At 39.6% G+C, this 13,399-nt stretch overlaps 1 protein-coding gene across 1 annotated transcript; it reads left to right on the forward strand.

The window, feature by feature from the left end:
- Nucleotides 1-4,720: 4,720 nt before the first annotated feature.
- Nucleotides 4,721-12,670, forward strand: fbxo9 (F-box protein 9). The gene is made up of 13 exons (XM_022205321.2): nt 4,721-4,910; nt 6,617-6,688; nt 8,196-8,327; nt 8,436-8,493; nt 8,741-8,840; nt 9,246-9,376; nt 9,464-9,578; nt 9,778-9,896; nt 10,917-11,007; nt 11,085-11,180; nt 11,293-11,386; nt 11,999-12,150; nt 12,238-12,670. The coding sequence occupies exons 1-13, from the start codon at nt 4,908-4,910 to the stop codon at nt 12,344-12,346; spliced, it is 1,272 nt and encodes a 423-aa protein (XP_022061013.1). The 5' UTR covers nt 4,721-4,907; the 3' UTR covers nt 12,347-12,670.
- Nucleotides 12,671-13,399: the final 729 nt, after the last annotated feature.

Consider the following 13,399-nt stretch of genomic DNA (forward strand, 5'->3'; position numbering starts at 1 on the left):
GGGTTCTGAGGGCTAAGTAATTGAATTAAAACTTATAAAGGTTATGGCATGGGTTCATTTTGACATAGTGTAATCTCACATCATCAGAACGGCAGTGTAGAAATGACCTTGTACATGGGGGATCTACTTTGTCAGGGTGCAGCCATCTTTCCATCACACCATTGTTGTAATTAATGAAGTCATTACATCTCTGAGTCTCTGTACCCCAATGACAACTACTGGTCGGTGTTTAATTTTTATCTATTTTAGCACTGCACTCCCCTGGGTCTCTGGCAATACAACTACCGGAGGAGGACAGTTGCACAAACACATTCCTTGTATTTTTGTAGTTTATTTTTTGTGAGATGGTCAACACAGTGTAGAAGACGGCACCCCCTTATGACTCCTTGCTGGTGTTTGACTATGAGGGAGGCGGCTCTGACGCAGGAAGCCTCTCCTCTCTGAACTCGTCAAGCAGCGGGGACCAAGACTACGACTACCTCAACGAATGGGGCCCCCGCTTCAAGAAATTGGCTGACATGTATGGAGGTGGAGAAGATGATATGCTGTAAATATACCAATGAATGAACTGTCATAGCTGAAAGGTCCCATTAATGGTTAACAGCCCCTGCTCAAAAGCCAAAGTATGAGTTTGTTTTTTATACATGAGTTCCTCATTTTCAGTGGTTAAGCTCTGTGTGTCTGTCTGTCTGTTTTAAATATACTTTTAGTTTGTTTTCTGTTCACTGAGTTCTTAAGCCACAGTGTAGATTCTTTAACCAGTGTTGCAGCTTACACAATGACACTGGATACATGCACACAGAGGCTTACAGTTGCACTGGAAAATTTTGTCTAATATTGGCAGAGTATGTATTACATTTTCTTCTTTTCATTTTGTTTGTTGCAGAGTTTGCACTACTGTTTTGTATTTCTATTTAAGGGATGTAACTAGAAGTGATCAATAATCTGGGTTGCCAACCAATGCTACATGCTATTAAAAATGTTTAGTAAGAAGTTATTCAGTTGATGTCGTCTTTTTACACTGCATTGTCAAAAATACTCTCACAGTTACCTCCAAAGGTACTTTATTATTAATGCTTTGGTAAAACTGATTTTTTAAAGTAAAGATATTGTCATACAATGATGGATTTGTGGTCTTTTATTTCATTTACAGAAATGAATTTTTCACTGGAACTACATTAGACAACCATAACTTAAAGTGCTGTAAAGCAGCAGCAATGCCAGAAGTAGTGCACGAGAGGGAAGTTTTTTGATTAATGCATGTGAAATAACCCTTCTTTTCAGAGCCTGTGATTGCAAAGAAAGCTGTTTGAATGACCCACATAGTTGTTCCCCTTTATTCTGCCTGATTGCAAGTCTGTGGTCTAATGTCAATCTCCTCAAACTCTGAGGTGTGTTCCCTTGAGTGCATGAGGGTTCAGGGCTGTCCACCTCCCAAATCAAGTCAATGAGGGCTCTGATGCAGACTTTGTGATACTTTTACACATTTTTTGCTGCGAGTCTGCATAATATTTTACAGAGGCTGTTTACCATAATTTACACCAATATTAGGGGACATAAACAGGCTTGCACTGCCACAAAATTGTACACAAAATAAGCATAGAAGGTATAGGGAAGAAATCTGGTCACTGACAGGTACAGGATGCTAGTTTGCATCATTTATTGTATGTTTTTTGTATTTGTAAATGTCCACATATGATTTAGAGACATTTATGACTATGGACATGGACCTCGAGTGATGTCGTTTTGTGTGTGATGTTTGGGACATTTGCAGTGGACCTTTGGGTCTTTAGGATGCAGGGTGGCATCACTGTTAATCAGAATTATTGCAGTATATCCTGCGGATGCTCAGTTGGAAATCTGGGGAGTTTGGAAGCCAGGTCAACACCTCTGGTTCTTTGTTTCGCTCATCAAGCTGGGCTAAGCAATTTCGTAGTGTGGGAAGGAGTAGAGTATAGCAGAATTTCGTGTGCAGCAGTGCCATCTACCAATTTTTCTGTAGAAAATGATGTTAAAGCAGGGGATATTTGTATAAAATTTTGGTGTTGGTCAGGCCATAAGAGGATTTTGTCTTATTTCATTGTTGTGGCCTTGGACAGTACTTGTCTGTAAGCACTTAAGTTGTTTGACTTAGCTTTTTCTGTTGTGTGATTATACACTGCTCAAAAAAAATTTAAAGGAACACTTTGAAAACACATCATATTTCAATGTGGGGAAAAAACAAACTGGATATTTTCATTGATATGAACTGGATAATGTGTTAGGAATGAAAAGATGCCACATTGTTTGATGGAAATGAAAATTATCAACCCCAAGGAGGGCTAAATTCAAGACACCCCAAAATCAAAGTGAAAAACTGATGTGGCAGGCTAGTCCATCTTGCTGAAATTCCTTGGCAGCAACTCAAAATGGTATTCAGTAGTTTGTGTGGGTCCATGTGCTTGTATGCATGCCTGACGATGTCGAAACAAGCTCTGAATGAGACGACAGATGGTGTCCTGGGGTATCTCCTCCCAGAGCTGGACCAGGGCATCGCTGAGCTCCTGGACAGTCTGAGGAGCAACCTGATGGTGTTGGATGGAACAAAACATAATGTTCCAAAGATGTTCTATTGGATTCAAGTCAGGTGAGCGTGGGGGCCAGCTAATGGTATCAGTTCCTTCATCCTCCAGGAACTGCATGAGTTCTCTTACCACATAAGACTGGGCATTGTCGTGCACCAGAAGGAGTCTAGGATCACTGCACCAATGTAGGGTCTGACAATGGGTCAAAGGATTTCATCCTGATACCTAAAGGCAGTCAGAGTGCCGTTGTCCAGCCTGTAGAGATCTGTGCGTCCCTCCATGGATATGCCTCCCCACACCATCACTGACCCACCACCACACCGGTCATGCTGAACAATGTTACAGGCTGCATAACGTTCTCCACGGCTTCTCCAGACCCTTTCATGTCTGTCACATGCGCTCAGGGTGAACCTGCTCTCATCTGTGAAAAGCACAGGGCGCCAGTGGTGGACCTGCCAATTCTGTGTTCTATGGCAAATGTCAACTGAGCTCCACGGTGCCAGTCAGCGAGCACAGGGGCCACTAGAGGATGCTGGGCCCTCAGACCACTCTCATTACATCTCTTTCTGATTGTTTGATCAGAGACATTCACACCAGTGGTCTGCTGGAGGTCATTTTGTAGAGCTTTTGCAGTGTTCATCCTGTTCCTCCTTGCACAAAGGAGCAGATACCTGTCCTGCTGATGGGTTGAGGACCTTCTACAGTCCTGTCCAGCTCTCTTAGACTAACTGCCTGTCCTGGAATCTCCTCAATGCTGCTGAGACTGTGCTGGGAGACACAGCAAACCTTCTGGCAATGGCACGCATTGGTGTGCCATCCTGGAGGAGTTGGACTGTCTGTGGAACCTCTGTGGGGTCCAGGTATCGCCTCATGCTACCAGTAGTGACTCTGACCCTAGCCAAATGCAAAACTAGTGAAAAACAGTCAGAAAAGATTAGGAAGGAAAAAAATGTCAGTGGCCTTCACCTGTAAACTCATTCCTGTTTTGGGGGTTGTCTCATTGTTACCCCTCTAGTGCATCTGTTGTTAATTTCATGAACACCAAAGCACCTGAAACTGACTAAAACCCTCCTCTGTTACTGACTTGACCAGATCAGTATTCCACATGTTTGACTGACTTGATGCAGTACTTAGATTAAAAAGTGTTCCTTTAATTTTTTTGAGCAGTGTATGTTGGTTATGTTCTGATTTCTGCTTGCAATCTGTGCTTTGATACAGTTTTATGGTGATAATAAAGAGAATCTTCAGTAACAAGAAAAGTTGTGCCTCGGGTTTGAGGAATCACAGCATTAGCTAGCGGTCTACCAGTGAAAATCAGAAAACTCATAGGGAGGACAGTACAGTACGTCTGCAGACCCAGAGACTACACTCTCAGTATTTCATTAGATGACAGAAGCATATTGAAATGATCACTGTCTGTCACTATGTTTAGCAGCAACAATATTCAGTATCAATGTGTAATACTCATTGTTTTGCAGTTTTAATGCTGTTGCAGACATTTGAACTGGTGCCAGTACAGAAAGCAGATGTGTATTAATACTGGATTTCTCTTAGTCGAGCTGCTGCTATTGTGGTTTTGCTTCTCTGTCAAATTTTTGCTAAAAACTTTTATGGACCTCAGTCATCAGTTATTCTTGAACAATCGTGAACACGATTTTAGCTAGAATGTTCATCTATCTATCTATCTATCTATCTATCTATCTATCTATCTATCTATCTATCTATCTATCTATCTATCTATCTATCTATCTATCGGTCCATGCTTTAGTTTATTGCATGTTATCAAAAACTGAACAGTCAATATTGCACTAGGACAAATTTGCTATAAAATTTTGAATAAACGAATAAATGGGCAAACAAAACAAATAAATGGGCAAACAAATAGAACAAGAACCTTCAGGGAACAACCCATATATATATATATATATATATATATATATATCAAATGCTATTTGTTGAGAAAATGTGACAATTTCACCGTTAACTTTTTTTTTTTTTTTGCCGTCCATTGACAATCTCGATTTGTACATTGATTTAAATGTAGTATTTCATTTATAGCATATTTTATGAACCTGTGGTTGAGTAGGGGCAGGTAAACTGTTTTTTTTTTTTTTTAGCCCACTCACGGAGCCTCCGGGGCACCTCTCCTCTCCCCTCCCCGTCCACCTCCACCAGCCTGCTGCCTTTCCGTGTCACTGACGCTCCGGGCCACCCAGCGAAATGGCTGCGTTCCTGCGAGCTCGTAAATATGTCCGTTGTGTCGTCCGTTTCTCCGACCGTGAACTGTAAACGGTAGAGTGGACCGCCTTTTGAAAATTAAAAGTAAACCTACTGGAAGGTGTCATGGTGAGTCGCCGTCTTCTTCTACTTGTTCGCAGGGAAACATGTCAGGCTGCTAGCTAGCTGGCTAACGTGGCTAACGACACCTGGTTACCTGTCGTTCAGCCTGTTGACGTGTCCTCCAGAGGCTAACTCGTCACCAGACCTTAAGTGCTTTAGCTGTGAACTGAATTTAGCTACAAATCATTTAAATTAGCGATACATATGCATGGCGTTATAGCAGATTAATTTTGTTTATGGTGTGCTTGCGGTATCGTTAGCATAGTGGTAAGCTACTTATGGTTATGCTCGTTAGCTAACTGAGTATTTACAACATGTTATTAACTTCACCAAAGTCAAGTTTCATTTTTGGGCGATTTCTACTATAAGCTGATTTCATAATCCACTCACTTTCATGTTTATTTTTTTTATTTCCTGCAGCAAGAATTACATGTTTTTGATATAGGTGTGTTTGTCAGTTAAGTATTAATACAAGTATTTTATGCATATTCACCACAGGCACAAAACAGGAAGTGTCCAAGCAGAACTACACTGTGAAAAAGACGACAAAAACAAGGCATATTAAGATAAATAAATGTGCATTGCAAATATTATTAATATAATCTGCAATATTAACCTAAATGCATTATAACAAGCAGTACAATCTTTAAAAAATGTTGTATAAACAGATAATGTAGAGTTTAAGAAAAAACTTCATTTAAATTTACTTATGCAAAGCGGTCTGATACAATGTGTACACACTTTACAGACACTATAATGTGTAAACAGTGCATCAAAAAAACTGGTAAAGTGTCAAGATCATGAACCTAATTCACTGTAGAACCTGTTTCTTACAGCATGTTTCTAGAAAAAAATAGCATTTTTTTTGTAATAATGACTAGTTGTACTGGTTTAGTTTTTTTAGTGAACTAACCTGTCATATTTTGTAGCTTCTTGATCTCCACTTGTCCTTGTCCTCCACAAGTCTACACTTGTCCTTTACTCGATAATATGTTTTAAATCAGCCTGACTCTACATTGTGTCTATGTCTCAACATTAAAATGAATGAATGTATAAATGAGGTGACATAAATTGCTGTGCAGGTGCAGGGCTTGGTATTAGGCAAGCCTTACTGCATCCACTGCAGTTTTCTGAAGTTTCGTTTACGGCCAAACTGATTTATGGCAAGAGATCCATCCAATTGAGGGTAAAATGCAAGATGGGGTTTTTGTTGTTACATAAGAATATTTGGTAACAACAAAACCCCCAAGATTTTTTTCAGAACTGTGACACACTACAAAACTACTTTTAAGTTTTCTCAGTTGGAAAAACAATATAAGTGTGATACAAATGATCTTATCTTGTGCTAAATAATATTGTTACTAACTGGCTGCTGTATACACGGATACAACGGTAAAGCTGCAATAAGTTTATTTCACCCCAGGCGATCTATTCGTCTAGCAGTTCACAAGCAGAAAAAAACTAAGAAGCAGCAAATCTTTCAATTTTAAGAGCTGGAAGTCCAGTGAATATTTCATGTTTTCCCTCGATGAGGGACAGTAACGATTAAGTGATTAACAAAACTGATATGAATAAATTTTTTTAACAAATTGTTGCAGCAAACAACTGTTCAGTTCTCAAAATCATACTACAACGTACAGTTTTTTTTTCCTGCTGTCTTTGAAAAATAGTTAATAAACTTTTAAGTAATGCTTTATTGAATTCCTCTACAGGCTGAAGAAAATGCAGACATTGGTGGTACGATAGAGGATGAAGATGAAAGTTCAGATGACCCAAACCTCCAGGTGAGGACATTTCCATGGACCTAAAATAATTTATACTTTCTTTTATCATTTAGAAGGTGTTGACTTATTAATGGGAAGTGCACTTCCCTCTTAGCTTAGTAATTCTTTGTACCATTTCACTGTTTAATTTTTTTAACTTTTAGTGGGAAAACAGAAAGTTCCTTGTAAAACAAAAGTAAAATACTTCTCTAAACGCTGTTTATGGAGTTCTGGACCAATTATAAATGTCTGTTAACTTCACTCACATAATTTCAACTCTAAACTTATTAGTTTAAAGCATCACTTTGTGCTCTGACTAGACAAATTTTTACTTGATAAGAATTTCACAGTGTCAGATTAGCCTTGCTGTGGCTGAGACTGTATCATGTATTCTGAACTTTGCACAAGTGTGATCTGTCGTTATTGCCGTACAGAATGTAGCATGCCTAAATACTTGTAAATTACTCCTTTTTAAAGCTCATTACCTCAGACTGCATGTATGTTTCCAACACTGGCAGCTCACTGGATTTTCAGGGGCATTACATTATTCCACTATTGCGCCCATCAGCCCAAACTACACTACTGGTCAAAAGTTTGGAGGCAGGTTCTCATTTATTTGAATGAGAAAGTGTCTCAAAAATTTTGACCAGTAGTGTACATAGAGCAGCGGTGTCAAACATGTGGCCTGCGGGCCAAAACGGGGCCACCAGAGGGTCCAGTCTGATTTTGTGAAGTGTAAAAATTACAGAGACGACATTAACAGCAAATTTTAAATTTGTAAAAAAATTCTAGTCCATAACAAGTTATTTTGTTGATAAAGTAAAATACTATATTGCTCATTGTTCTTTTGTCCTTTTGTGTCTCGTTTTTGTAATGTTTAGTCTTTTTTTGTTGTTTTTTGTCTGACTTTTTTAATTTGTCTCATGTTTTTGTTGTTTTACGTTTCCTTTCTCTCTCGCGCTTGTTTGTCTATTTTTTGTCGTTTTGTTTCTTGCTTTCGTCATTTTTGGTGTCATTTTTGTCGTTTGTCCATTTCTTTGTCACTTTCTAACTTTTTTGTCTAATTTATTATCTCTTTTTTTGTTTTGTTTTGTCGTTTGTGTCAATTTTTGACATTTTGTTTTCCGCTTTTGTCATTTTGTGTCTCATTTTTGAAATATTTTGTCTTGTTTTTGTTGTTTTTAAGGTAAAACACTATATCATCTAGTTCCAGATATCTTTGACGGTTTTGTGCTTTTTTGTGCCTGTGATCTGTAAGTTGTAATGGTTAAATGATAAACTGAGGCATAATGTTGAAATTCAATTTATTTTTCTGAATAAATTTCAGGATGTTCATAATGTTTTATAAGAAGACAATTCCTTAAATGTGAACAATTTCAGAATGTGCTTTTTTGCGCTAAAAAAAGGGAATAATTTGGAGTAGATTTTTCATCAAAGCTTAGTCTTAGGTATTTTGTGATTCTGAAGATAAAGAGGCGCACTCCTTCAGTGGAGACAAACTGTGTTTAACGTTTTAATTGTGTTGCAGGTGGAGCTCAACGCTTTCAGAGCTCAGTGGATGTCTGAACTCAAACCAAACTCTGGAGCAAGCGGTACAAGTGACCGAGTGCTGCGAGCCAAAGGTCTAAAGAGGACTCAAGACATTGCTCGGGAAGAAAAGGTAAGTGGTGATGCGATTTCTCCAAGTGGTGCACTTCTGTGTACTGTAGAGTGCTGTCGTTGAAATGTGGGTGCTGTTGAAGCACTAATGCGAGTCTTCTTCCCTCAGGCTACAGAGTTGTTCATGAGAGCTGTTCAGGAAGAGCAGGATGGAGCTTTCTATGAAGGTGTGTATGCAGAATACGTGGTGATCAAAATGAAACGTTCAGTTAATCACAAAAAATAATTGTTTTGGAAATACCAGAACAGAAAATTGCTGCACTATGTTGTTTTAAAAATGACAAAATTATTTATAGTATCAGTCATCTGAAGTGAAACATGCAAATTATTTCAGTCAGTTCTGTAATTTCTGTGACAAACTAAAGCAGTTTTTAATTTCCTAATCTGTGCATATTCTGATGATTTTATTTGCAGCTATCAAGTTCTATCGCATGGCTATGCAGCTTGTTCCTGACATCGAATTTAAAGTCAACTACAGCCGTCCTCCTGATGCAGACCGAGTTGGAGGAAACTAGTAAGTTGGGTTTCGTTTTTGGATTTCCTCTCCTCTCTTGTCAACTCAATCTAAATGTATATTGTTCACTGAAATAATTTTCTCTTTAAACACGTTTTTACACAGAAGAGTTGGTCTGTTTTGCAAACAATAAGTCCTTCTTGCAGTGTTTTTTGTTTTTTAATAGTAGCGATAATGGATAGCATGAGGCAAAAAATGTTGTCACATGATGAAAAGTTTAATATTTTTCATCTCTGAAACATTTAAGAGATGAAAAATATAAGAATGAAATAACTGTGATTGTATGCCATAAACACGAACCTGGATTGAAATCTATACTGGCTTATCCACACCTACAGGAAATGCAGTTTTTCCATAGTCCTTGTTTAAGTCTGTCACGTAAATAATATGGCATTGTTTTTGCAGCATGGAGGATAGTGATGCTGATGGTGAGATCGAGGATCTACTTGCCTACTTCGAGCAGCAGCTCACACTGGAGAGCGCCTTTCCAAAGATCTGCAATCCTGAGCTTGAAATGACTCAGGTGCACATTTCGGGTAAAAATCGTAAACGTGTCTAGAATCATTTAATCGTCTGTGTGTCTGCTGTATGCCTGATTTGTTTCCTGTTACATTTGTGTGCAGCCTTGCCACGGGAGATCCTGATGTACATATTTCGCTGGGTTGTGTCGAGCGATCTGGACATGCGAGCCCTGGAGCAGCTGTCTTTGGTTTGCCGTGGGTTTTACATTTGTGCAAGGTCAGCCCCACTGTCACAACACATCAGATCTGTGACAACTGTTATGTTTTTGCTCGGGTTTTGCCTTGTCAGATTTGGGGATTTGGGATCACACAGTTGGGGACCTCAGGTTTTTGCTGCACAATTTTTAAAAACCAGTTCACTGCATATGGCTTTGATTAACTCAGTCTTTCTTTATTCCAATTTTATTTCTCTCCAGGGATCCTGAGATTTGGCGTTTAGCCTGTTTAAGAGTGTGGGGACGGAACTGCACCAAGCTAGGACTGTTCAAATCCTGGAGGGCGATGTTTCTGCAAAGGCCACGTGTTCGTTTTGATGGTAACTGTCAATTAAAAATGTGTTCTTTTGTAGTTTGAGACCAGCTCTTTTACATATCTTATATTTCCACATCATGAAAATCCCAAAAGAAATAATTTGTAGCAAATCCAAATCCAAGGCAAAACCTTTTAAGCACATATAGTGATCTAAAATGTCATGTTAGACTTTGATTTTCTAAATACAAGTTTAGCTGCAGCACTATAAGAAAAACACCCCCACACTTTGATACACCAACCTATAACCTTAACCCTAACCCATAGTCTGGTTGGAGTTCTTCTCCTTTTCTTCTCCTCTCAAACTTTATCCAGTCAGATCCACGTAGGCTGAATTTGAACTCCTTCCAAGATGAGACACATCCCCAAAAGATGCAGTCTTCCTGTGTATGTCCTCTGCAAATTGAACCCATCTCATTCTTGAACTTATGAATAGTTTCCACTGTACCTTCTGTAATCATACTCCATGATCCTGTTTTCACTCTTATGCAAACTGAGTTTTACGTGGAAACTCTTGATCTTGAAACAATCCTGGCTGCTGTTTCTGATTGTAATCCTGCTAAAAACTGACCACTGTGGACTTATCAGGATATATCAGAAATCATACAAGAAACAATTGATTACATTGTGATGGGTGTTCCCGAGTCCCATCAATTCCTGCTACATATACACTATTTGGTGTCTGTACATATCGTACACATGCATAGCACACGTTTGTGCTCAACATAAGGTCATTTTTTATTAAAGATTTCATCCGTTGGAAATTATGCAACTGATCACAAATGATCGACTGAGCAGCTTTGACCAAGTCCTATACTCTCTGAGTGCTTTTTTTTGTTTATTAAATTTCACAGATGCGACTTTGAAAACTGGCGTAATATTTGCAGCAAAAATAATGATGAACTGATATAAATGTTGCTTTTAAAAGTTAATACTGGCCAAAGCTGCTGCCAGTGTTCTGGCAAATCATCTTCTACTGTCTGTTATTACTACACATATTACTAAATGTTTCACTTTCCTTTCATAGGCGTCTACATCAGCAAGACATCATACATTCGTCAAGGGGAAGAGTCACTGGATGGATTTTACAGGGCTTGGCACCATGTCGAGTACTACAGGTAAATGAATGATCTAAGTTCAGTTTTTTTATAGTGATTTGCACAAGCTTTAGTATTGACCTTGTTGTCTATCGCAGGTATCTCCGGTTCTTCCCTGATGGCCACGTCATCATGCTGACCACCCCCGAGGAGCCTTTGTCTGTTGTTCCTCGCTTGCGTACCAGGAACACCAGGTGCATAGTCTTGTGTTTGCTCAGCCAGAACAGACATTACAACATCAAAAGTAATTTCACACACCAAGTGCCTGCATTTTTCGCAATTGTTGAAATTTGTTTCATTACACAGGATGGATTCTGTCCTGCTCGGTCATTTCCGTCTGTCACAGGAGACGGACAATCAAACCAAAGTTTTTGCTGTTGTCTGCAAGAAAAAGGAAGAGGTGAGGAAACACTGGGGGGGCATTTGTGGGGTGAGATAAGTGGCCGTCGTACGTTCTTCAAATCACCACAAATACGATGTTGCCTTTGGATCTCTAACAATAGCAGTGGACATTTCCTTCACCTGCAGCCTCTACTGAAAGCGCACATGATGGATGTTTTTTAAGAAAAGCGATGGGGGGGGGGGGGGGGGGGGGGGGGAATTATATATACTATCGGGCCGTCTCCGCCACAGCCGCGCACCCCCCCGCGGACGGTCTCGTCGGTCCGGTGGGTTTTGCACTGCACTTTTTTTTGCCGCGGACCAGTGAGGCGGCAATGTCGGCAGAATTTTAATGAGGCGGTGGCCTATACCACCGAGGCGGCCCGCCTCGTCGGTTCTATGGGAGGGGAAACACTGTAAATGTAATGACAATGTGCAAAAAAATCACATCAGACATGCAGTTGAAATATTTGTTTATGCATATATGCCTTTCATTTATTGCAGTTGCAGGCTGAAATTCAAATATGCGTTAATGTGCTATTCCTTAACTACATTTTACTGAGTAACAGGAGACTTCTTGGTTCCTGGTCAGGGTGTCGCTCAACTTATAAACGGTCTTATTTGTTAACAGAAAACCGAGTTTCAAAAGAATCGGTTCTGCAGGCGGAACCCAGCTCAAGAGGCTGAACACAGCTTCCATGTGGGACTGCATCTGTCCTCTGGGGGGCGTCAGAGTTCCAATAAGCTGGTGTGGATCCACCACTCCTGTCACATCACTTACAAGTAAGGCAGAGGTGTAGCAATATTGATACAAAGCAAAAATTTGTTTCTACTTTTTATCTGAAAATTGACATTGATTGTTTTTTTTAGGCTGACCGGGGAGACAGTCGTCACAGCGTTTGACCTGGACAGGATGTACACACCCTTCTTCTTTGCACGTGTGAAGAGTTACACTGCGTTCTCTGAGCAGCCTCTTTAAGCCGCCTAGAGACGTGCATGTAACCCCGCAAAGACCACAGCAGAAGTTCAGTTAACAAAATGCAAATTCCCCAGCCTGTTTAATTTGTTCTGCAGCTGGATTCTGGTGTTGCTATACGAGCCCTCATGTTTCCTACACACGAGCATGTTACGTTTCAGGTTTGTCTAATAGAATACTACTTATTTTCTGATTTCAGAAATTATAGTGATGTGCTGAAAGCTAAACTGATTAGCAACCTCTCCCACCTGATCCAAGCAATGAATGTTCATACTGTTTTTGTTTCATGGTGCACTTTCTTCCTCCAATAAACAGTGATGAACTAAATGTCAGCCTCGGCGTGGTGATGTGGAACCAGGCAAGTTTTCTTTACTAGATTTGTTTGTTTACTCATGGCTTTGAGAGAAATGATAACTCACGGTAAATCATAGAAAACCATTACACAACCTCAGTGAAAAGACATTTCAAATGTGATTTCAGACTTCTACATCATTTGTCTTGCTGAGGACACACGGATATAATCCACGTATTACATTTTCTGGGAACCGACCACGGACAGATCAAACAGGATTTGCAGAGAGGAAAAAAATTGAATGTGAAAGTTGTATTGGATTAGGCTCAAATCATTTATGGCTTATTGAATTCACTTTAGCCGGGTTTTCAAAACACCCCAAAGAAACAATAGTTTGTTAGAAATCTTTTGGGAAAAATGGTTAGTTGATCCTTAGTTTGTTTCTAAACAACTATTGTTGGATGTGTGTGAGGCAGAAGTTGAATACATAGGAGGAAAACTGGACAAAAAAAAGTTGTTCTTATACAGACATGATTGCAAAGTCGAGTTTGCAATAGATTTAAATAGGTCAACTTGGAGATAAATGGTCAACCACTCTAAATGGTGCAGTCCTCTGAACAAATCACGACACATTTCTGATCTACTCATGCTGTTGTGACTGCTAACGCGATGCATGTTCGGTCATTTTGGGGTCAATGTTTCTTTATCACCAGAGGTCATTGTTCAGCTCTGTGATGAAGCCAGAGTTTCCATATTTAGCTGAC

The sequence above is a fragment of the Acanthochromis polyacanthus genome, chromosome 15, assembly GCF_021347895.1.
Source record: "Acanthochromis polyacanthus isolate Apoly-LR-REF ecotype Palm Island chromosome 15, KAUST_Apoly_ChrSc, whole genome shotgun sequence".
Lineage (NCBI taxonomy): Eukaryota > Metazoa > Chordata > Actinopteri > Pomacentridae > Acanthochromis > Acanthochromis polyacanthus.

Excerpts from the sequence above, each read along its gene's own strand:
- fbxo9 (XM_022205321.2), top strand. Across the intron at positions 6,689-8,195 it reads CAGATGACCCAAACCTCCAG|GTGGAGCTCAACGCTTTCAG; the intron begins GTGAGGACATTT and ends ATTGTGTTGCAG. Across the intron at positions 8,841-9,245 it reads GACCGAGTTGGAGGAAACTA|CATGGAGGATAGTGATGCTG; the intron begins GTAAGTTGGGTT and ends TTGTTTTTGCAG.